We start from the raw sequence: 26,509 nt of genomic DNA, 5'->3' as shown, positions 1-26,509 counted from the left end.
GTCACGCAGTCGTACCATGCAAGTACACAAAATTGCGTAAAATGCAACCAGCAGCATCCTCTGCATCAATGTAAAAAGTTTATTGACATGTGTGTGAATGACAGACATGATTTTGTGAAACAAAATTCCTTGTGTTTTAACTGTTTAAAATATGGTTGTACTATAAGTCAGTGCAAGTCAACAAGCTGTCATAAATGCAAGAAAAGGCATCATACCCTCTTGCACTTCATTCAAGAACCTAAGCAAGTTGGCGATTCAAATCAAAACGGTAGCCAGCCCATTACCTCTCTCTTGTCGGCGAATGGAACTGGGTCTGAAGTGTTACTTTCAACAGCAGTGGTGTATGTGAGTGATCAATATAACAATTACCAACCTGTCCGTTGCTTGATTGACAATGGTAGCCAGACTTCGATGATTACAGAAAACTGTGTTCAAAAACTTGGCCTTCGAAAACAGAAGGTAAATATTACCATCACAGGAATCACGTCAAGTAGCGTAGGAAAGTCACAAGCTATGGTAAATATTCAGTTACAAGGGAGGTTCAACAAGAATGTTCAGTTAGCAACTAATGCCATCGTCGTGCCTGTAGTTACATCTAACATTCCGAAAAGTGTCGTGACAAACGTAGATCAGTGGTCACACATAAAGGGACTGGAACTAGCCGACCCTATGTTTCATATCCCGGGAAAAATTGAATTACTTCTTGGAGCTGACGTGTACGGTCATCTGTTAAGTAGTGGTAGGCGGGTTGGTTCTAGAGACACACCAGTAGCAATAGAAACTGTGCTTGGATGGGTACTAACAGGCCCCATCAAAACTAATCCTAGCCCATCAACTGTGTCATCCCACTTTGTGTCGTGCACATTAGATTCAGTTTTGAGAAACTTTTGGGAAATTGAAGAGTTGCCTTCAGCAAAACATTTGTCCCCCGAAGAAAATGCGTGTGAAAATCACTTTGCAGCAACTCACAAGCGTGACAGTGATGGAAGGTACATCGTTCAGTTGCCGTTTCGTGACAACGAACCTAACCTAGGTGCTTCCAGAGAAATTGCAATCAAAAGGCTAATCAGCATTGAAAGAAAGTTAACACGGTCACCAGAACTACAAAAACAATATTGTGATTTCATGAATGAATATTGGTCTCTCGGACATATGGAATTAGTGCCATCTGATACAGCACAGAATTCTCAATGTGATCCCAACTACCTTCCACATCATTTTGTATTGAAAGACAGTACAACAACTAGTTTACGTGTCGTGTTTGACGGGAGTGCTAAAACTTCAAACGGTCTTTCATTAAATCAAAACTTAATGATAGGACCTAAATTACAGGATGATCTGATTTCTATTGTACTTCGTTTTAGATTGCATCCCGTAGCTTTATGTGGTGATGTTGCCAAAATGTATCGACAGGTAAGGGTGTGTACAGAGCATACTGACTATCAACGTATCGTGTGGAGAGAAAGCTCCGAAGAACCGATTCGTGATTTCAGATTAGTGACCGTGACCTACGGAACAGCATGTGCCCCATATCTTGCAGTGAAGTGTTTACAGCAGTTGGTTACTGACGAAGGGGAAGCATTTCCTCTCGCCGCAAAAACTGTGCTTAGTGATTTTTTCGTCGATGATTGTGTAACAAGTGTACAGTCAACCGAAGAAGCATTGGAACTATACACTCAATTAACACAGCTTCTATCGAAGGGTGGATTTGAGCTGCGAAAATGGGCTTCAAACGATGTAAAAGTGCTAGAACATATCCCACCTCATCTTCGTGAAAGTAGTTTGCCATTCCATTTCAGTGAGAGTGATGTGATTAAGACATTAGGAATTCAGTGGTGTCCATCGCTTGACCAGTTCTCGTTCTGTGTAACGGTTCCTCGAAACTACTCAGTGTTAACGAAAAGAGTACTACTTTCAGAAATTGCTAAACTGTATGATCCATTAGGATGGCTCAGCCCAACAACTATCAAAGGGAAGTTGTTGATACAAACACTGTGGAAATTGCAGCTTGATTGGGATGAAGTTTTGCCCAGTGAAATATCAAGTGCATGGAGAAAATATTGTGAAGAGTTTCCCATACTCCAAGGGATTAAGATAGACAGGTGTATGGTACCAAGAAATGCTGTGCAACTGCAATTAATAGGATTTTCAGATGCATCTGAGGCTGCTTATTCATCCGTTGTGTATTTGCGTTGCTTGTGTGCCGACCAAGGTGTTACAGTAAAACTTGTATGTGCGAAAACAAGAGTGGCCCCTGTAAAAAAATTAACTCTTCCCAGACTGGAGCTCTGTGGAGCTGTTCTCCTAACACGCTTAATGAACATGGTAGTGAATTCGTTACGTATGAACTTTGATAGCATGCATGCATATTCGGATTCAACTATTGTGCTTGCATGGATTGCGTCTCCACCCAGTAAATGGAAAACATTTGTGAGTAATCGCATTGCAGAAATTCAGCAGTCTGAAAATATTGAGTGGCATCACGTTTTAGGAAGCGAAAATCCTGCTGACTGTGCTTCGAGAGGGATTAACCCGTCAGATCTCGTCACGCATCCATTGTGGTGGTCAGGACCAAGTTGGCTATACAACACAGTGTTGCCAACCAGCGAGAATCAGGAATGTGACATTGAAGCGGTGAAGAGTGAGCAGAAAAGTAGTGTTGTTGTGTTGCATACTACAAGTGACATCAGTTTTATTGCTAAATTCTCATCATTCATAAGGCCTCAGAGAGTTGTAGCCTGGTGCAAAAGGTTTATTTTCAATTGCAAGTCAGGAAGCCATAGTAAACTAAATGGAGTGTTATCTACAGTTGAACTGCGACAAGCAACTCATTACTTGGTAAGGCTTGCTCAACAAGATGAATTTCAGCAAGAAATCAAGTGTTTGAAGGAAGGAAAACCTTTGCCTACGAAAAGTCGTCTTGTGTGCCTCAACCCTTTCCTCGATGACCACAATATTCTCAGAGTGGGTGGCAGGTTGCAACACGCAAATTTAAATTTCAACGCAAAGCATCCAGTCCTGCTTCCACGTAATCATGTGCTTACAAGACTTATTGTAGAACAAGAACACCGCAATAATTTACATGCTGGCCCTCAGTTGTTGCTGGCAGTTCTACAGCAGCGTTTCTGGATTATTAGAGGTAGAGATTTAGTGCGACATATAATCAAGCAGTGCGTCACCTGTCATCGTCAAGCTGCAGAATCAGCTCATCAACTTATGGGCAATTTGCCTTCTCCACGTGTTAACCCAGGTCGGCCCTTTCAGATATGTGGAGTGGACTTTGCTGGTCCAGTGACATTGAAAAACATGAAAGGACGCGGTCAAAAAACGTACAAGGGATATATAGCATTATTTGTGTGCTTTTCTGTGAAGGCGATACACTTAGAACTAGTAAGTGACTTAACTACAAGTGCCTTCATAGCAGCTCTAAAGCGATTTATGGGGAGAAGAGGTAAACCTACACATATATATAGTGATTGTGGCACTACATTCGTAGGCGCAAATCGAGAGCTCAAAAACATGTTAAAGATAGCGCATCGTAGTGAACATCGAGATGAAGTTTCTAACTTTCTTAGTTCGCAAGGCATCTCGTGGCATTTCAACCCCCCTAGTGCGCCGCATCATGGAGGTCTGTGGGAAGCAGGGGTCAGATCACTGAAACATCATTTACGTCGTATTGTGGGTAACGTGATCCTCAACTTTGAAGAACTTTGCACAATCTTAGCACAAATTGAAGCCTGTTTAAATTCCCGCCCTCTCACAGCAGCATCCAGTGATCCAAGTGATCTGTGTGCATTGACTCCTGGCCATTTCTTAATTGGCGAGTCGTTGGTTGCCTTTCCTGAACCTGACTTAACTAACGTTAAGTTGTCACCACTTGCTAAGTGGCAACTTGTGCAAAAATTAGTGCAGCATTTTTGGCGAAGGTGGTCCAGTGAATATTTATCTCGGCTCCAACAACGGCCAAGGTGGTGGTGTACTCAGACGAACGTTAAGATTGGTGATATGGTAATTCTAAAGGACGACAAAACATCGCCATTACACTGGAAGCTGGCAAGAGTGGTAGACATTCATCCAGGTAGTGACAATCTTGTACGTGTGGCAACAGTGAAAACAACACAAGGACTCATGAAAAGACCAATTGTGAAATTGTGCCCACTTCCTTTCAATCAGTCGTAATTTTGTTTGTTTTGATAACTTAAATTTGTTGTATGTGTTGAAATTCAGTGAATTTCAAGGTGGGCGGTATGTTTGGTTTAAAAAAAAAAAAAAACTTTGTCAATTCAACTAATTGTCATTTGCCTCAATAGATGGCACGGGAGGTGTCTTCCCGCTTTAGGTTGTTGCCCTCATAGTTTTTGTTTTGAAAATGTAGGTCACAACTAGAGTGTGTGGCGCGCGGCTTTTCTAATCGGTGTAACGGTGTGTGTGTTCGTGTAAATTCAAATAATCTTACCAAAACCAATAGTAAACATTATATTCTATTATAATCAACTTTAGTATACATCTCTCTTGTTGTTTTCGATTCTTTATAATAAATTCTCATCATTTATCTATCAATTATTGTGTGTGCATTACGTACAATCCCCATTTTATCACATCCTCTTGCCAGCGACCCCTCTTGTAATTTCTGGTTTGTAATAAGCTTGCGTGGGATTTTTAATATTTCTATTGCGCAGATCTCACAATATGCATCTATTTCTATAATATTAGAATCCATTTCTTGTATATAGTGGATACAGTAACTTCCCTAAAACCGAATGGATTAAAACCAAATTTGGTCAGTTCATTCATATTACAAATATCGAATCCGATCCATCATACTGTTTGAAAATAGAGACCGTTTGAAAATTTTAAAACTTTATAACTTCCTTAATTTTGGTTCATATGATAAAAAGAAACTGTTGGAAATGTTTAGTAGACATATTTTTTGTTGGTCTTAACAGTATGTATAATAAAACTAAAAATATGCCTATCAGAACAAAATTCAAAATAATATTTAAAAGTATTTTCCAATATTAGATTCTAATTAAATTTATCTCTTCCGCTTATCTTCGCGACCACCCATTAAACCATCTCGCGACCCCCTAGGGGTCGGGACCCCCAGGTTGAGAAAGCCTGCTTTAGAAAACAGTATTAGTTACCAATTTCGTGTGATATATATACTGTGTTTTCTAGTGAAGAAGTTAGTATTGCGTATTAAACGTTTCTGTAACTAACTAGCCAACAAGAAGTACAATTTCTGCCACAAATTACCGGAACTTTTTTTTATAAAGGAAAAAAACGAAAGAAGCCAAGCGATAATAAGCCTCGATTAATTTCCATTTTAATTGTTGTTATCACAATTTTAAAACCTTTTTTTAACAGCTATATTCTCTCTCGACAATTTTTTCTTTCTTCCTTCTCAACAAGGAGAGTTTTGTCATTATAGATAATTAATTCTGGTAAGCAATTAAAAAGGAAAATTTTCTTGGACAGCACTAAATTACAAATGCTCTACCGTCATTTGCTATTAGTTTCTTCCCAAGTATATGTTTTTTTTTTTCTATTTATTTTGTTCTTTTGTGTGCTTTTGTTTCTGGATGGAAAACAATGAATAGGCGATGGGCAACTACAGTAACATGGCGCGCGCATTAGCCAACTTCGATTAGCAACCCAGAGAATACTTAATAAGCGCAGAAAACATTTCATTCCTGAAACAGATCACACAGAACATCAACTACAGACGCTGTTTCTTTCTGCAGCTCCTCATTTTGTACTTTGTCTTAATCAGTTCAGCTCGCGCAGGAGAAACGGAATGGGTTAATTTTCCTATTCGAAATCGTAAAAGACATTTTTTTTTTGTTTGTTTGTTTTTCTGTAGTGTCTTCCTGCTCACTCACACAAAACTATTACCACAGTAAAATAGCGGTATGCACAGTGTCACTGATGCGATCTAACCCCTTTTGCTGTTTCTTATCAAGAAGTTTCTTTATTATAATAGTAATAATTATAAAAAAAGAGACGCTTTTCTTCTCGAACTGCTACAAGATTTACGGGTTTCCTTCAGCTCAGCGCCTCCCAAAGCTTTTATATAAGAAGAAGAAGATGGCAGCGCAAATAGAAAAAAAAGTAAGTAAAGTGTTTTCCGGACAAAAAACTCCTTCCAAATTGGATAATGGGAGAGCAAGCCGAGAGACGAGAGTACAAAATGGTTCCTGCTATTTCCAAGGTGTGAAGTTTCTTAATAACTAACAGTAAAAAATAAAATAAAATAAAAGACATTTGGAAACCATACTGTTACTTCTGCACAGAAATATCGAGCGCTTTCTGTGTGCCAATAGGATATAAACAAGGAAAACAAACTTTTTTTGTTTCATTTTGTTTGAAAGCCTTTAATTATTGCGGTAGGCTAGCTCGTCTTGTCTTCATTTCGGATTAAAATTTTTAAAAAAAAATCCATAAAAGGTACATTTCATTTCCCTTTCTTTAATGGCGAACGGAGGATGAGTTGAATTGTGTATTTTTTTTTTTTTTTTTTAACGGTGAAAATTACTACCATTTCAATGGTTCGAATTACCATAATATTTCTCTTTTATTATTCTCAAAACTTGACAATCAAAAATAAAAATTAAAGTATATTCAAAAAAAGTTCTTATTGTATAGTGACTGTGAATTCTCTTCGTAAAAACCAAAACCGTCGAAAATTATTAGTCTGTTTTTTATTACTTTTATTATTATTTTTAAAAAATTTCCTCTGTTTTTCCTTGGGTTTTGCTTCATTGCATTTTAGTTTATATCACCATATGCTCCAAGCCACACGCACCGACCGATTCCCCTAATAGCATTGCCGCTGGCAATAATAATTCAGCTCTTTCCCGCCAGGTGGTTCACGGAACTATAATATTTGAGTGCCATTTTGTTTTATCCTTCTTTTTTGTTTTGTTGTTATTGTTTGTATTTATTTTGTTTTTCTTCCATTTTTTTTTTTTCATTCTCGCACCTTAAGTATTTGATTAATCTTTCTCTTCACTTCCGCCCGGAAAAGATTCGCTGTAATGAAATATATATCTATTTATTTTAATATGAAAGAAGTATGGGAATTCATGTTAATATTACTTTATGTATATTACGATTGCAAGATAATTTCTTTTAGTGAGTAATTGGAAAATATGGTAACCCATTAATAGAGACAGCTGACTTTTGTTGCGAAGAGTTTATTGGTTCAGTGCTATACAATAGAGCTTATGGTGTGCAAAAATCACGATCTTTCAAAATTCTTTATAGAGTTTTCTATATTTCATCTGACATCCATATTTTTCATCATTATTCTCGACCATTATAAATTTTTGTTCTTTAGTCCATAAGGGCACAATTAGCGGGACATCAAACTGATTATTTAATTTAATTTAGTTAGTGGATTTTACACGCGAACTAAAGATCGGCGAGAAAAGAGGTAGAAGCAAATTGAAAGTATTTATTGAAGTATCTTATTATAGCTATAACATCAGTTTTTGCATGGAAGGTGGAGGGGGGGGTTAAGATTCTCCACCGGTATGAGGTGTATGTAAAAGATAAGAATGTGCAAAGTAAAATGTAGGTGTTTTCAAGGGTAAAAGTGGATCTGAAAAGATAGGGGGACAGATGACGCCATGACGCCTGTGCCTATTTTTGCCTAGTGTAATTTTTAGAAAGTGGAAGAACACCGTAAATATTTTTTGGAAGTGGGGGAACGGCGTACTCGCGCGTTCCTTTCACTTTTACCCCCCCTTTTTTTTTTTTTTTTTTTTTTGATACGTTAGTTAAGGGTAATAAGCTATATCCATTAGTGCAACGATTCTTAGCCTATGGGTCACAACACTCTGGTGGTTTCTGAAAGATGGTTAATAAGTTGTGAAATTCTCAAAGTAAATTCTTACCTTCAGCGTAACATTTAATTTTTTTTTTTTTTTTTTTTTTTTTTGTTTCTTGTGTGTCACTAATATATGGATATTCTAAAATCTTGGATGAAGTATTGGTTCGTAAACTGGAAATTTGTACCATTGGTGCTTCATTTTAAAGTTCAGAATAATTTGACTAATCAGAAGGATATTATTTCGTAAACAGGAAGTTTGTGGGTCTTTCCTTATTTTACTTTCAGGATTCCCCATGGTACTCAACTGCGATGGATGTTAGGGTTCAGCTAAACTTGAGAACAAAGTACAGTGTCTGCATAATGTTCGGAATAACTCATCTACCATTTCTTCATATTTTCTTAGCTGATTAATAAATGAGGTTTCAGTTTTCTTTCGTCAGTAAATAACTCTTATTTGAGGATAGGGAGACATTCAAAGAAACTTTAGAATTCACCAAAATCCCTTGAATTTAAATTTAGTTCGAATCTTCAAATTGACCAGAATGTAATTTTGATTCATTCACACAGCCTACAAGAAATAACGCTCAGATCTTAGTAACTGAAAGAAATGACATACGGAGTATGGAAACATCATCCTTTATATTTCGCTGACCTGGATCTGAGTTGACATTTTTCGTTACGCATCTGGTAAAATCAAAGATCACTTTGAAGAGAAAAGACAGAACATTTAGTTGGTATGTAAGACACCCGAAGAATTTGGTTTTTCACAAACAAGTTTTGTTTCGGTTCACAGACTTCGCAAGACGGTGTGGGTGATATATAGCAAACACTTGCTTTGATTAGATACTATAAGAACAATATTTGTGATTCCTTTGATGGTGATCGCAAGAAGGGAAAAGAAGAAGAAGAAGAAAAAAGAAACTGGTGGACAATACATGTGAACCTTGAATCATGCTTGATTCAGTAGTCAAAGCATTGTAATTGAAAAAAAAAAAAAAAACTTTAAATGTGTCTGTATAATAGTATGCTTCAGATTCGTAGTGGGATGCCGATGCTTGTATAAGAGTCCAACAGATGAGTCACCGCTTTGTCCTTTCGACTACGTACAACATCAAGCGAAGAGAATACTTGAACAAACGTATAGTGTGCGCCCCTTCACAAGTGCTTTGCAGTCGTATAATTGCAGGTGTATCGTCTTGGAGGAGAGGTAAAAAGACTTTCGTGGAAAACGCGCCGAGCGAGTAGGAGGGAGAAGGGAAAGTCAACATAAATGGTAATAGGAGGGGAAAGAGGAGAAGAGAGATTCTAAATGACTAATTTTAACAGACGAAGTAGTTCGGTATAGATGGCACTGGAAGAGGCTCGTCTTTAATCCATTGCCAAGTTGTGACGAATCGAAACTACCAGAATCGTCACTGCTTTACTCGAATCGATTCCGTAAAAGCAATAATAATATTCGATTAATTTTTATAGAAATCTTAAGACTGCTATAGAATCTGAGAACGTAAAACAAGCATGCAGGTAGAGTTCAAAAATAGTATTCTTAATGATATAAATTAGGAAATCTGGCAAAAGAAACACGGGTTTTGTATATCTTTTGTTTTGATCTACACACAGTAACTTTAATTAGGTACAATCTTCAACTGTAAGATCGTAAAAGACATGGGGCAAGATAATGTTGAAGCTAGTTTCGAATTACCACGAACAGCAGTGGGCAAGGCTATTAGACACTAGTAATAACGGTTTCTGGAGACGAAATTTGAAAGCGCGAAATTGACTTGGCTATTTCATTAAGAGTTACTAATTAATGTCTTTCACATTTTTTTTTTTTTTTTGTACAAAAATCTCTTCTTGTAGACAATTCTATTATTCTTCGTTTAATTCTATCTTGATATTGGAGCTTTAGATATTTTAGAAGTATTTTCAAAAAAATCCCTGACGATTTGCTGAGTAGGTTTTAATTATGGTATTGGGACGTTACTGTGTTTGGATTCAAATTAATATAAAATAAATAAATCATAAAAAGAATGTGTTTGGAATTTTTTTTTTTTTTATGCTTTAGGTACAGTTAACAGTCAACTTTATATTTGACATTTTGAATAAATAAATAAATAAATAGCTTATTTTCCTTAAGGCTATTATACACGATGAACTTTTTCATGTTAGATTGTAAATGAAAATGGAATTTAAAAATTTCAGTTTAACGTCCCACAATTATGCCTGTTAGGCCAAAGGAGACAGGTAATTAAAGTAAATAAATGGCGATGAAAGAATTGGAGGAAACGGGGGTATCCCGAGAAAACCCACGAACACGATGCTGTCCACTGCAAACTTACTTCGCCGGGATCGAACCAGGGACCACATGCACCATAGGTAAGCGCGCTAAGTGCTCTGTCACTGAGGCACGCCCCCCCCCCCTTTATGTTAGAGTGTATGTAATTAGGACACTTCTCAATATAAATAGCTTGCAAAAATCAGGTGAGTCGGGACAGCACTCGATAATATTAGGAAAAATTGATGCAATGACTACATACTGTGTAAGAATCATGAAATATCTGTTTTATATATATATTTGTAAATTAGTAATACGGTATTAAAGGTTTTTTTTTTTTTTTTTTTTTTTTTTTTTTAAGTGAGTATTGCAGTTTGTGTAGACACATGTTGCATTTTTGTACGCCACATTTTACTTGAACAGCGAAATGCACTCACTTAACTGAAGATTCCTATACGTTTCCTTAATTGATCATAAATGTTTCACTGTTTTGTTCATGCTTTCCCGATCATAGTTATACCGTCATTCAAGCAATAGCTTCCTTTTGGTAAGAGAACTGGAATTGTGAAAGCAAAATGTCACAGGGAGCTACTATTTCTTATCACTGGAACTTGGTCCTTTACTCACTAACGTTAAGTGAAAATTCAAGCATCAGTATTGCCAAATAGATCTGTATTTCAAAGTTCTCGATGTTGGCCCTTTGACAGGCTGCAGTCCACCGAATATTTCATTGCTTTTACACTAGAAAAAAAGAAGAAAAAAAAAGATTTTTCGAGAAGAGGAAGGCGAATAAGGAAACGTCGAAAATCAAAAGCTGATGGCTTAGAAGGTTAGGGAGAAGATGGAGCAAGGCAGGGGAGGGGGTCAAAAGGGGTCAGTGAAGGGGAAGGAAGAAGCCACGCAAGAAGAGGATCATCTCTGATTAAGCCGAAGAGGTACAGGTACAAATTCTCTCTGTGTGTGCATGTATATATATATATGAGTCTGTGTGAGTACTAACGTTTCGACTCTCGAGATCTTATCCACAGAGGAGTGATCACCGTGTTCTTTTCGCGGAAGATAGCTGTCTTTGAGGGACAAAGATAAGCCAATCGACCATCTCCTGCGTGGTTGAACTAATGAGGCAGTTGGATAGCCTTCTCTCTTTCTCGCTGTCTCTGTACATTTGACTTGATTCTTAGGAAGAAGAAGAGGATTGTGCCAGTCCCTTTTGCCATGGAAATGTTCTGTACAAGTGGAGTTCGGGTTTCTTAAATTAAAAATATCTCATTTTCTTTCTCTGCTATTTTAACTTTTTTTTTTTTTTTTTAATGATTGAGTTTCAAAGGGAAAGCTTCATTTCGTGATCTGATGTTACGAGAAGTGCTACCTATATAATAATAATAATAATAATAATAATAATAATAATAATAATAATAATAATAATAATAATAATAATAATAACTAAAAAGTGGCTTGTCTGTCAATCACCGCTTCTGTCTATGGAGATTAACGCTAAAATCGAAAATAATTTCTACAATTTACGGTTTGAATATAGCATAACGGAGGAGATGAAACCTATTCCTGGGACACTGAATCGGGTAGAAAAAAGTCTGCTTCTCAATTTTTTTTTCCGTTTTTGGCGTACGGGGATCAGCGTGAAACCAGAAATAATTTATTTGTACCACTTCTGGTTTGAATAAAGAGTTACCGGAGGAGATAGAACTTATTCCTGGGACACTCAGTGGGCTGCAAATAAATTTAAAAAAAGAAAAAGTTCTTCTTGATGTATTTTACCGTTTTTGTTCTATGAAAATCAGTATAGAAACCAGAAGTAGTAGTAAATCCCAACCTCTTCCAGTTTTAGGTAGATTGTCGTGTATAGTGACGATATGTACTTTTGAGACGCTAATTGATTGTAAAAGAACTCTTGTCTGTAACTATGGCGATGAACATTGAAACAGGAATTTGTTAATGTAAACCGCTTCCGGTTCGATTATAGGATCAACAAGAAGATGGAACCTATTGATGGGACCTTGAACCAATTTGCTTCTCGATATTTCTTAGCGTTTTTTTTTTTTTTTTTTTTTTTTTTTTTTACTCTGATGCCTCTTGACAAACAGACAGACGGACGAACACAGCCGCTCTACAAAACTTCCGATACTTACGCGTAGCACAGTTTGGAAATCTAGCAATTATAGTTTCCTACAACATTTACTTGTGTGAAGTTCGATTCTCGAAGAGGTCACACATTCCTTTCGCTGTAGGTACAGTAAAAGTAATTCGGGAGTAGTTAGTTCAGCACTTAAGAAAGCGAAATTCGTTTTAAAAAACGCAAACTTGCAGAGGAACTCATTTGCTGATCACACATTAATTACGCATTTAAGAAGCCGTCTACCGGACTGACTTTTCATAATTTCTAAGGCCACTTTAGTTGCAAACATTTTATTTGTATTTATTTATTTATTGACTGCACTTTCTAAATATCCCACCATTGCGTTTATACTTAAATATAGGTAAATTCAGGCAAGTTTGAAGGTGTAACGCAATATATCCCTGCATAAGTCATATAACACTATTTCATACACAGCTTTATAATAATATTTAATTTTTGGTCTTACGCTTGCTTAAAAAGGAAACGATGTATATCAGAAGGAGACAAGAAAATGAGAAGTCTGTATAGCTTAGAATCTATTCAATAAAGAGCAAAGCAAGAAAAGAAACGAGGATGAGCAGTTAGTTATTTTACGATGACATGTGGCATGCAGGCAGATTATAACAGAGAAAGAAACCTCATCCTTTTGACCAGGAAATGACTGTCTTGACGCCCACTTTGTACTGACGGAGCCTTGACAAGAAACAGATTCATCAAGTCTCGAATTGATACTCACAGGAGCAGAACTTCTGCGCATGTCAATCGCCTCTCGTGTCGTCCTACACTTTTCCAGTTTATTTTATGTAGTGGTGTGTCCCTTCTTCGTACACGCCCTTTTATTAAATATCATTGGCTGGAAGACAAAGAGATTCTGGAACTAACGCACATTGACAGCGAGTTTCCCCCCCCCCCCTTTTTTTGTTTAGCAGTAACATTTTACCTGTATTAGGAGATAAAAATTACCATTATACATGTATTATCATCACCATAGCCATTGGGAAGCCACATTCCACAAATTGAGAAGTTTTTATATGCCACAGCCTTCAGCTAACCTGCTGGTCTTCGTGTAGGTAATTTTCTACTTGTAGTTCCGTCCATGAGTTGTAACCTTTTTCATATCCTCCCTCTTCTTCCTGCCAACATATCTTCTAGAACGTCCCTCAAAATACAGTTCCATCGCAGCCAATGTTAATTAAAATGGTGTAAAAGAAAAAAAAATAGAAATAGCTATTCTAACAAAATTCACTTCTTAGTGCTGTTTCGTGAGTTAACTGCTTTCTTCTTCTTTTTGTCCAGTCGACTATTTCTAGAATATTTCGTTACTATTCTACTGATAAGGAGACCAAGAACCCAGTCAGAGTCGGCTTTGAAAAAAAAAAAAATGGGATCTTGTACTAATCTTCTTCTTTTTTGATATGTTCTGTATTCAGTAGCGCACGCAGAAGTTCGTCAAGAGGAAGAAGGTTTAAATTAACTTCATATAATTTCAGGTGTTATATACATATCTTGTAAATGTAATAAACGTTTATTTTTGCATAATATCTTGCTCAAGGAGGGTTAAAACCCCAACTCCCCTTGCGCACGCATCTGCTTCTATTCGATCTCCTTGTTTCCCCTGCTCGTATCTATAAATTTTCTAAGTCACTTCAAAAGTAAAGAAAATCGTAGTCTTTTCTACAGTGTAATAGCAAAGAATCTTTTCCTCTGGTCGATTCACCTATTTTGGTGCCACCTTCAGTTCTGCTCTTTGTGTGCAGTTATCTTTCCGTGTAGCCATAAACGCGATCTTCTAGGACATGAACTGGTAAAGTTTAGAATAATTGTTGTTCGAATATTGCATTACATGATTCTGAATTTATCAACACTAACCTGACGAATGCAGGTATTGATGATATATAAAACTTCGATCCCAGATTCCCAAATCATGTGAGTTTCCTGTTGGCATAATCGTAACTACAGTCTTTTTTCGGGATTTTCTGTTCGCTTTCTTCTTTAACCATCACTTAACATTCGTATCCTGTACGTACAATAAATATGTGTGAGACGTTAAACCAAAGGTTTCATTTCGGTTTTGCTAAGCATGTAATTTATTATATATATCAAATGTTCTAAAAATGGCGCCCATGGACCACAGAGCATTATTCTACAAGTAAAAATGAAACACACACACACACACACACACACACACACACATATATATATATATATATATATATATATATATATATATATATATATATATATATATATATATATATATATATATATATATATATATATATACAGGGGTAGATCCAAGATATGATCAAGGGAGGTGCTAAACCATATTTTGCCGTTTTATCCAGCGTTTAAATAAGCGTAAAGGGGGAGCTATAGCCCCTATAGCCCACCCTTGGATCCGCCACTATATATATATACATATATAATCTAAATTGACGTGGGGTGAACACTTCGGTGACTTTGACCTCATCATTTCTCAGCTAGGGTTGCCCAATAGGGTACGTAGAATTTCAAGGTTGGGGGAGAGGGAAGTAAAACTCCCAAACTTGTATAATTTCAGTCTTTGTATACATATGTTAATATCGTGTTTATTTCTACGTAATATCTTGTTCAAAGGATTTTTTAACAGCCAAATTCCCTTTCCGTACTCCTCTGGACGTGGCAGAAACGTCGTGACAGCATACGACACAGGACAGAGATTCTCCAATAGAAACACATATACTTTTTGAGACGAAACTTCACTTTCACAACATTTTTTTTCGAGACGAGACAGATTCAACTCTTGTCTCATTGGTAACCTTATTTTCAGTTAATTAAAAATGGTGTACACATTGATTAAACATTTTTCTTTCCCCGTTTAAAAGTATCCTCTTTTGTGTAGGGCTATGTGTTTGTCAATTGCAGTGAAAAAACAAATTTCAGTAATTTCTGTTCGTCACATTCTTTCTGGTTAAGTGACATGATTTCATCCGTTATAACTAAGTTTGAGTGGTATTTTTTCTGATATAAATCTACACTTAAACCAATAAGATACGTAGTTTAAAGCTGCATCCAGTATTTAACTAGAAAACAGCTTCCTATCTACCGTCAGTTCGTAGTGGGAACACTCCATTAGACTTAGAGGTCTAAGAAAAAAAAAAAAAAAAAAGACATTATCGGATGCTGAAACGAAACCAAAGTTAAACAAATGGTCTTTCGCTATTTCTGTAGCAAACTGATGTGGTTTTGCTGATTTTTGTTAGAAAATTTATTGCACAACCACAAGTGCCTTTTTTTTTTTTTTTTTTTTTGTCAATTTAAACTGACAACAGTAATTGGAAGTGAATAAAGTAGTGAAAATATTTCGGCGGAAGATTTTTTTCTAATTTTCTTTTCATTCTCTGTGCCATGATGTAATGTAAATGATGCAGTGGCATCTATGTCGTTCAGAAATAGCTTTGGCTTCCCCCCGTTTTTTTTTTTTTTTTTTTTTCTCCCGTCTGTTCAACTTCTGATGCCCCTCGTTCATCTCTACGTGCGAACAGGTGCACCTCTCGTTATTGGCTCTACACCGTCCATTTGAGTGCAGATTGATGAGCTGTTAAGTGCTTCACTGCTGATATCTAATACTTGTTTTCCTTGGACCTCGCCTGTGCATTGTTCGCGTCGTTACGTGGGTAGAAGAGAAACCCCGGAGCCGCGTCACCAATAATATGTGCGTTGGAAAAGGCGATGTACGAGGTACACATTTAATATCTGCAAAGTTCTCTCTAGTTGTGCAAAACACGTGTTCATTTTAATAGGATCTTTCACGCACCTTTTTGAGTTTTTAGACGGTAGTCTAATGTCACTCAACTTTGGAAGTACAGTACATACTAAGTGTAACCAGAAGATGATTTTTTTCCCCTTCATATCTTACTGAACTGTAGCTTTATTAGTTGACCCCTTTTACAGGGGCATCATTTAGAGCGGCGAGCAGGGGGCAATTGCCCTCACAAGTTCGAAATATTTACACATTGTAGTAAGTTACAATAGCATTGAATGAAAAACATGAACTCTACTCATACCAAAGTCCCTTTGCCTCCTCCCTCAACCAAACCTGCGCAAACTTGATCTCACAGCTAGGGTGCGAATTAGGAAATATGATATTTGCAGGGGGAGAGATATAGAGGATGGGGAAACTAGGACCAGCAAGCTAAAGGGATGGTCCGGTGGCTTAAGTGGTAGGGCGCTTATATCTGGTTTGTCCTTAGAATGTATGAGTTATTGTTTTTTGTTCGTTTCCTTTAGTCTCCAGGGCATGAATGGGGAACATTAATCCAAAGAGTAGACTCTTAGACAAGTAAGACAACTGTCTACAAAACAAGTTCAGGAACAAAATACAACTGTAATTGACAACTTATGTAGTTCTTAATTATCGAAGTTGGAAATTCATATTGACGTTTGTCTATTCTAATGTTCGTCGTTCAAAGTGCATACTTTCGAGACCTGAACATAATATGGTGGAAAGTTTATGTGCCGTCATAGACCTATCTTGAACCATTTCAGCCGAGGACGAATACTCCCTGGGAATCCTCCATATTCCAGGTGGTAATTTGCACGCTGCTCAAAACAGTTCTACATATTCTCTCTTCCCACTCACTCTCAATTTTGTGGCTGTCTTTAGTTCCTCAACTTCATTAAGACATTGAGGATAAATAGATTCAAGGTTTGTCCTCAATATACGTATATTTTGTATTGTATTCACAAGTAAAGTTACACAAATATTCGAAGTCTTTTGAAGTTGCAGGCCTATGTTTGCTTACATAGGTATTAATCAAATAATCATAGATTGTAGACCAGAGCGATTTGAGTAGAGACCTGATTCAAACACATATTCTCTGCTATCGCTGTTCCTTTTAGACATACTTCCGGGAGAGAGAGGATTGTTTCGGCGGAGCTAAGATAGATTACATAACACCCTTGTGCATGACATGCTCCTTAGAAAATACGTAATGTCCCGTTGTAGATGTCTCATATTTCCCCTTTTCCCCTTCCTGACTAAATTTTCTGGAATAAAGCCTGTCCGCTACGTCTCGTAACACACAACCTTATTTATACTCAGCTTCAATTTGACTTAAGGGGCACCGTAGTTTAATGGTTATAGCGTTGGACTCACGTTACGCGTCGTCCCGGGTTCGATTCCCGGCCGGTGCTTCCCAATTTTAGGCGTCCACTTAGCGTCGTGAGGTAAACTGGGTAGTCACGTGAATGAAAGACTAGGTCTAGGAAGCTTCCGATACGCCGGTTAGTGATAGAGCGACGCAGCGCGCTGATGTCGCTAGGCTGGACGTAGTTCAGACGGTCGCTGACAGATGGCGTTGGAGTGGCTCAGGCCGTCAAATGGGCTGTTGCACTAAGTGAATTGGTTTGGTTTCAGTTTTACTTAACCTCAATCGCACTCCGTATCATGGGCCGAGAAGCAGAATCAGACATAATTTCGTGGGGAGAATCATACAGCGCTTGTTGAAGAAGATATGATACTAATTCTCATTGCCTATTGTATTTTCGGTCGTTATATTTTAAGAACGAAAATAAATGAAATGTATTGCTGTAGTCCAATTGACCTAAAATAACAGTTGTAAGCACTGTAAACGTTTAATATTCTAATTGTTGATCGTGGCAAAAGGGGTTTCAGCCTTTAAAGTTGAGCTTGGGATCTATATCATTGTGTGTTTATGATCAAGGAAGGGAACAATGGTTTTGTCAAAAGGATTTATATGTACGATTGAACGTACGCATTTCTTACATTCTCGTACATACTGTTGAGAACTACAAGAAAAAAAAAAAAACCGTAAGCTTTTAGTTATTCAATCGGAACTTTTTTTTTTTTTAATGTTAATGCTTTCTTCCAAGGTTTATGAACAGGAGAGAATTAAAACTGATGTTAACGGGCAACTTATTGAATAGAATGAAGACTCTGTATTACATACAAGGATTTGACGCAAAATCGAATTGAGACGTCTTTTGTTACATCATTCAGGATTAACTGCTTGTGATCACGAATTTATTTCAATGTCTTTCAATTGCTGCTCTTTGACATAATCACTTTGAACATAATTGTCAAATGTTTGAAATGGATATAAAAACAAAATGGTTTGATAAAACCCTATTAGTCGTACTTTAGAAATAGTCTTAAAAAGTACGTATATTTAACAAAGATAATTTTTACCTATTAAGTTAAAACGGAGAAAAGTTTTACAAGCATTATTTTAAGTATTGAAAATATACTTAAGTACTAAAACAATGTCTTGTAGTAAGCCCCGTTTAAACTTCAACAAAAGCGTATGGTTGATAAGTAGATCAGTGACGTATTCACGACTTTTTTTTTGTTTGTTATTGAGAGAGTTAAATTTTACCAGAACTGAATAATTGAAAATTGATAAAATGACAAATATTTAAAACTGTTAATTACTATATATTGTTAATAACTTATTTTGGGAAGGATGGTGGACGGTAGTAGATTATAATGAGATCATAAATTCTTGAGGAGAAAATTCACATTATCTTACAAGCTAATTTTTCATGATTGTCTTTGTTTCAATAGAGAAGTTCTCGTGGTTATCAGGCGCGGTCCCTACCTAAGTTGCATGGTTACGTAACCGCCTTATTTTTGCATTTAAATAGATATTATTTAAGGAAAGCAATATTATTGGTCTTCGCTGCGCAACAATCTTGATGGATTTTTTTTAAGAATTCCTATTTAGAAACAGAAAGAAAAAAAGCGGTTGACGTCCATAGTACCTGAACGTTATAAACGGACCCAATAACATTGGATATATTTCTTAATATAGGAACGTGTACGAGCATTGCTCCTGTCTCCTTATGTTATCGAGAAGTAGATGTAATCACTTTACTTCTGTAACTACTTCCGTTAAAAGTTGTTGACTCAACTCCCTTGGAGCTTCGGTGCAAAGAAAGGGCTGAATCATGAAGAAAGAGTATAATGCTCGACAAAATATTATTATACGCAAACAGAAAGAATGTACGCGTTGTGTACGCATATATCTTCGATATTGTAATCACCGCTTCCACTAATCATCACTCACTACTGTCAGTTATTAAATTGACAGTATATTGTGTATCTTTAGAGCTAATCTTTAGTGTCTTCTCAGGCAGTTATTCCAATTTATATTTGCACTATTCTTAGTTCTCTCGCACATTTTTAGTTGCGAACCTGTCTCTTTGTTATTCTTTTTTGAATTGCATTTCATAACCTTACAGCAGTTTTTTTGTGATTTTTCTTGAAACTGTTTTCACTCCAACATACTTTTACAAAATTTATCATTATTATTTTAGCTTTTGAGCTTCATCACTTCCGTTCTAAAATTCTTTCTTCTTTCCTTTTAATACTTCGATCCGGGAGTGTGCTTCATCCACAATCGATACCATAGTATTTCAAGCGTGCAAAATGCATTTTTTTTTTTCAAAATTGTAAAATTAAATATTGTAAAAAAAATTGACCTTCTGTCTGTTCAAGTTAAACCAGACAATATTATCACTTGTAGTGTTGGCATATTGTGGTTTTAACTTACTTCGTAAACAAACAAAACCATCATGTTATTGGAGCTGCCATCTTTAGCGTAATATTTTAGTGTGGGAAGTAGATCTTTTATTAGAATTATAAAGTAATATCGCTTTTCGGTTGGAATATAAATAGTGCTGTCATGTCAATAGATTGTAATTCCCAAGAAAGTATTGCAAGTAATTTTCCCTAAGTTGTTGTCCTTACAGATGGTCTATGTGCGCCCCAGCTGCCTCCCTACAGATGTCCCAGCGACTCTTGCCAGTTCTTCTTGCCAGGATTATTACCAGGTCTGTGCCCCATGCAATACACAATTCTCATTAGTCATTGGCTGTATGCATTATATAGACGCTTTCTTTTTGCCATTATTTGGGACTAGATAGGATGCACATAGACCTTATTACTAGTACAGGCATTTTTTCCTCCTTGGAATGTATCCCTAATCCCGATTACAATTAAGGCAGTGGCTCTCAACCTTTTGAGTAGTACGGCATACTTGCTTCAGAACGGCATACTTGCTTCAGATAATATTTTTGACCTTCCTTCTTTTTTTGGCCTATTTTGAAGGGGTTATGTGTTTAATACAAGGTTTGCAAGAATTGATTTGTATACATGAACATAATTTTGGTTACTATATTATGAGGAATTATGTAAATCATTGCTTATCGATTGGGAACAGTGGAATACATAGAATTTCATTAAGGGCGTGAAGTTCAAATCAATTTAGGGCAATATGGTATTTTTTAATTCCATACCACCTTGTAGAAGAAGGATTCAAACCCAGTACCCTCATTTGCGTACGCCACTGGTTGGGAAGTAATTCATTTCGATTATGAGGAATCATTATATGCATTTAATGTGCGAAAAAAAAGCATAACATATTTGTATTAGAGTATGTGCTTTTGACTGTGTATTTTAAAAATCAGTAACTACCTATAAATTGTGTGTATGAAAGAGTCCAATATTTGTGAAATCCTTAAAAAAAAAAAAAAAAAAAAAGATTAAATGGTTTTAAAAGGTTTTATTTCAGAAGATACCTTTTCAAATAAATAAGTTTAGTGAATTTATTCACTGGAAAGATCGATGAAATGATATAAGTGTTATATTTGTAGTCTATTGTAATCTTAAAACTTCGCGCGCTGAAGTTTTATTTATTGGACTGCCAATAGATGTCGTTTTGCTGAGCTTTTATTTTATAGAAATAAATGACTTGCATGATATTTTGCTGCGCATACAACTGTGCTTTTTACGGGCTGCGTTATTTGCTTATTCCTATATTTTAGGTTATGAATTCCTAGATTTTCCCATTTCGTATGTCTTTAAAAGAGAAGATAGGCCTATACTTTAAGAATGGAAAATACGACTTCTGTATATCCATTCATCCTAATTGGAAACCTTTTTTTTTTTTTTTTTTCGTGGGCAATATATTTATAATAAAATTGAACTGGGATTTTTTGCTAATTTATTTTATCTATAAATTTTTGTCTTATTACTGAATAGTAATGTTTCAGACAAACCCTCACATGATAATATATAGACCCTATTCACAATCTGTAAGTTTTACATCCCACGGATGTGCCGGGTAGACTAAAGGAGACGGTGATGATGAGAAAAGAAGAAAACGATGGAATGAAAAAGTGGGAGGAAACGGGAGAACTCCGAGAAAACTCATGCTTACGGTGTTTGTCCACCACAAAGTTCACTTGGCATGAGCGGGAATCGAACCAGGGACCCCACATACCAGAGGTGAACGCTCTGTCACTGAGCCCCGCGGTATTGTTGGTATTGTTTCCGAACACCTTGCATAAGAGATATTAAGCGCTTTGGAAAAATATGTGTAAGTGTTATCTATAGGAGCAGAACGAAAAATTAAATGTAATTTTCTTATATCTGCCTTAAATCGTGCAATATGTATAAGTATATACAGGATCCGGGAAATCCATTTAAAATCATAAATAAAAATAAAATATAATTTTATATGTGCATGTTTAAATGTACAATAATGAGTGTCGTGACAGTACACAATGTCCACCGAATATATCAATAAAATAACACGTTTTATCCTTTTATTTTATATACTGTGACATTAATGCATTTTTCCTCCATCTATACTACTATTTGTTACACACAATAAGCAGTTGATTTTATATATATATATATATATATATATATATATATATATATATATATATATATATATATATATATATATATATATATATATATATTATATTTTTCCAGTTTTTTAATTTTGAAGTAAATGAACTCTTGTAGAATCACGTTATAGCTGTTTTTAATTTTACATTTATATTTATTATTCATTGGTTTTGAAGTCACCCGTGGAAAGACAATATGGTAGAATGCATTTAACGCGTCCTTATTAATAACAGGTCGTATATATTTGTCATAAGGTTTCGCATCACTAAAGCGTAACAAATAGAAGAATATCAGTACCGTTTGCTTCCTGTAGGTCGAAGTCAAGATGGCTATTTTTTAAATATTAAGTTTTCTTTTCTTGCATAACATATGTAGTATTTCGTATTATTATTATTATTAATTCAATTTGGATTTAGTCCGGTATTTTTTACTCTCGTTTACAACACAAGTATTTTAAGAAATAATCAGGTTATTTATTTACTAATAAACAGATTTATAGTTTGTGATTTAAGAGGGAGCAGAAGTGAAAATATTTATTATACATTAAGGGCTTCGATTTTAACATCGGCTATAAACACTTGTGACAACTAAATACGGTGTGACAATTAAATAATTACGTTAAGCTTTAAGAAGTGATTCCTTACATAAAAATAAGAAAAACAATGTTTATATGGATCTGTAGGAAAAAAGTGCATAATTTCAGAGCTAGGGTCGTCGAAAAGCGTTGGAAAAATAAACTACAACATGCTTTATTTCGAATTTAAGGAACCGTGGAGTGGCTGTCCATATCTGTGTAAAGGAAGTCACACATACGCCATTGAAAAATGCGTATTTCAACAATGTGTGTTGACGCGCAAGAGATTTCAATTGTCTTCCACATTGGGGGGGGGGGGTTCGACGTATGTCTGTTCCCATAATGTTTTTAAAATCATGCTCAAAATATTTATGTAGTTGAAATACAATGCTGTGGAGGATCAGGGGAGCAGAGTTGTCTTCAACATTGGGAGGCGGACAGATTTGAGGCTTATTCTGAGGGGACATCAATTTCATCTCACTTTCCTTTGTGACAATCGGACACAAATCATCACATTTTCCCCCCAAAAAACATATTTCAAATCGGATTATTGGGGGGAGGGGCAGTCCCTCAGTTCCAAGATTGGAGGGGATATGTCCTCTTCAACCCCCTGGAATTTGCACCAGTGCTATTATTATTATTATTCTTATTCTTATTATTATTATTATTATTATTATTATTATTATTATTATTATTATTATTATTATTATTATTATTATTAAATTTTAATGGTATTTATTGTTGACAGATCATGGCCAGTCCGAAATAAACATTTTAATAACAAATACGTACCTGTACATATGATTTCGTGGACATTTATAAATATTTCCAGAGTTAGACATTTTAAATCAAGTACTTAATTAACACTGTAAAATCTAATATCTACGCACAGTATTTCCAAAATGGTACAGGAAATCCTAAAGTGAATTATAATAAAAAATAAATAAAAGATATGTAAACGTTAACAACGAATAACAAAAATTCTACCGAAATATTAATATTAATGTATGTGTGTAATTACATCCCTAAACATTGCGTCAAAAACATTGATTCCCCAGTTTCATAATTGACACTGCTTTAAAATAACAATGAAGGCAATTTTTGCGTAATAATAAGCCCAAAAGCTGAAAGGCAGGTGCATGTAGAGAATGATTGACCGACCAGCAGTTACTTTTATGTATTGTTTTATATATTCTTTTTTTAAAAAAGAAAATGGATAAAAACATAAATAAATAAATGAAATTCTGATGGGGAAGAAAAATTAATTACTGTTTTACCCTTTTATTAAAAAGAAATAACAATTGAATAATTACATGCAGGAAGAAACCAGGTGGAATGTCAAATAATAATAATTTACATGGATTATATTTATATGGCGACAAAGTGATATGTAGGTAGTTAATTGATATATATGTTTGTGTTTTCCGTTTTTTTGGTGTTTACCATACTGTATTTCTGGGTAATTTTATGATATTCATTTACGTTTAAAAATAATAAATGAATAAATAAATAAAAATACGCACAAGAGCCCTGAAACACGCAATCTTAAATGTTGGGTGTGGCTATTAAAAAATGAATGTATGAGCAATTTATTTTCTAGAGCTTTCTGGAGCTCACTATTTGTACCTTCCAACAGAATTGATACGAGTTTTAAGGCTTGCTAAACTGAACTCCGGAACAAGTTTCACAAAATTGATAATGTTTTCTCAAAATAAGTGTAAAATTGTATATATCGTCAATTGATGGTACCATGTTCTCCTATATTTCCATTTTCTTTTTGTCGGAGCGCGAGAATATTCAGAATAATTAGGCAAAGGCGCCGATTTCTCTGTAAATTTGGCGGGGGGAGATGGCATTCAGATGCAGAAGGTATATATATGAGGATTTTAAGACAAATTGCATTCAAATTATGCCAAATATTGTATATTCATAAATACAATAAGCTGCCCACATGAGCTTTGGGGGGGGGGCGGCCCCCCAGGATCGGCGTCCTTGTAATTAGGTCGAATTCAAAGAGATTAATGTTGAAAAGTTTACTTAAAGACAAACTGAATCGATCCTCATAGAATAATCTGTGTAATTTTCAATTATTCTGTTTCATTCATTGTTTACATTACTTTTATTTATATTGCGGTAACATGCTTCAATAGATTAAGATAAGGTTGCCAACTGACCGTGATTTTTCAGGTTCAACTATATTAAGATTAATTATATTTTAAACCCATAATATATATATATATATATATATATATATATATATATATATGGTTTAAAATACAATTAATCTTAATATATTTTGAGGATTATGAGCAGGTATCGATAACTTTATTTTTTGGAGTTGGAAACCCTACATTGGGAAGCTAAAAGAAACGTGTTGCCATCTATTGACGGTAGGCTCAGCTTTACGCTCACCTTAATTCAACAATAATAAAACATTTAAGAGGTCTAATCCCTGCGAATTTAAAATACCGCTAATTTTATAATAATTATGTGATACCTTCAAATAGATAAAATATAATCGAAATGTGGAACAAGAACGCCCTAGACAATATTATTTTGCATGAGGTATCGCTATCACTAGTCACCTAGTAGCTTTCCGTTTGCAGCCATTTATAAACGCGAAAGTAAATGCCGGTTTTCTAAATGGCTGGAAATTGAAAGCAGATAAGTGAGTCGTAATAAAGGTACCTCATAAAATAATATTGTCTAGGGCGCTCTTGTTCCACATTTCGATTATCTTTTGTTTATTTGAAGATATCTCATAATTACTGTAAAATTAGCGGTATTTTAATTTCGGACTAAGGCCACTTGAGGACACTCCATATGCACAAAATCTTAAGGGTACCTATCTTTCATCGTGAACACGAAATAAAGTGGATCACAATCGACTAAATCCAATGTAACCAACCTTCCCTTCCTCCAATATGGGGGCCTTCAAAGATATTTTATTTAATAATTTGTTTCCCAGAAAGGAAAAAATAAAAAATGGGCAAAAGAAAATGTTCTTTTCGTGATCTCAATTCAGACGAATTGATTAATTATGAAATGTCATGCGTTGATGAGAAAGTAGTAACAAAAAAGTTGATATTAGGAAAAAGAATAAAAGAGAGAAGGGGGGGGGGGATGAGCGACAATCTGCTGTTCTTACGTATTATTATTGTTGTCCTCAGAGTTTCTTTTCCGTTTAAGAAAGAACAGGAACAAGAATCATTTTTGTTGTCGTCATTGTTTTAGACGATTGTTGAGGAAAAGAGATTCATTGTGTAACAGCTTGAGATAATAACAATAACAATAATAATACGTTTGTGTGAAACCCTTTCAATAAGAAAATAATAAATATTAGGCGTTCTCTCATGCTGTTTATGATTTTGTTGGACTTTCATGTTTGACGCTGTTAACTCAGTTGTCTGAGGAATTGAGAAATAACTTTAATAACATAAAGAAGCTTCGATAGAGGTACGTACAGCCTCTGCTGTATAGTTGAAAACTTTTGTGTGTCTGTGTAATTGTAATAATAATAACATAACAAGCTGTTTCTTCATCCGTAGCTAGTAGTCACTAGCACACATACACACACATTTATATACACACACATACGTATAAGCGATATTTCCGACTGACTGCTCGCACTCAACTAACTTCTCTGACGTAGACATGAAGAAAAAGGGGACAACACAAAGGAATAACACACAGAGGGTAATATCAACCGGACATATCAGGGAAAAATTAAGGCAATTAAAAAAATAAATTAGGCTTGATTATATTTTTTCTTTCTAAAAGATATTTTTTTAGAACTTGCTCGATAACTGCCTACTCTTCTATTTTCCTTTCCTTTTTTCCCCCGAGTTTTAATTTAAATAATCTTTCTACAAGATACGTAGACGGGTTATTCGAACGTGAAGTTTGATATCTTGTCCGCTCAGTTATAAGAGGAACTTTTTTTTTTTTTTTAATGTCAGGAACAAAGGCATATTATAGGTCTTAAAGTATTATGT

General features: G+C 35.4%; 1 protein-coding gene across 9 annotated transcripts in view; it reads left to right on the top strand.

The window, feature by feature from the left end:
• The window catches only part of ct (homeobox protein, cut), a 219,367-nt gene that overhangs the window by 165,972 nt on the left and 26,886 nt on the right, over window positions 1-26,509 (top strand). For 7 of the 9 annotated variants that reach the window (XM_081768631.1, XM_081768635.1, XM_081768636.1 and 4 more), the window contains one exon: window positions 19,993-20,073. The exons of the other annotated variants lie outside the window; for them this stretch is intronic. In XM_081768631.1, coding sequence (XP_081624757.1) covers window positions 19,993-20,073 — 81 coding nt within the window. The remainder of the gene's footprint in view (window positions 1-19,992; window positions 20,074-26,509) is intronic. 9 annotated transcript variants of the gene reach the window in all.

This window comes from Thermobia domestica, chromosome 8 (genome assembly GCF_964235325.1).
Source record: "Thermobia domestica chromosome 8, izTheDome1.hap1.1, whole genome shotgun sequence".
NCBI lineage: Eukaryota > Metazoa > Arthropoda > Insecta > Zygentoma > Lepismatidae > Thermobia > Thermobia domestica.
The sequence above is the reverse complement of the archived record's forward strand: the minus strand, read 5'-3'. Positions and strand labels throughout refer to the sequence as shown.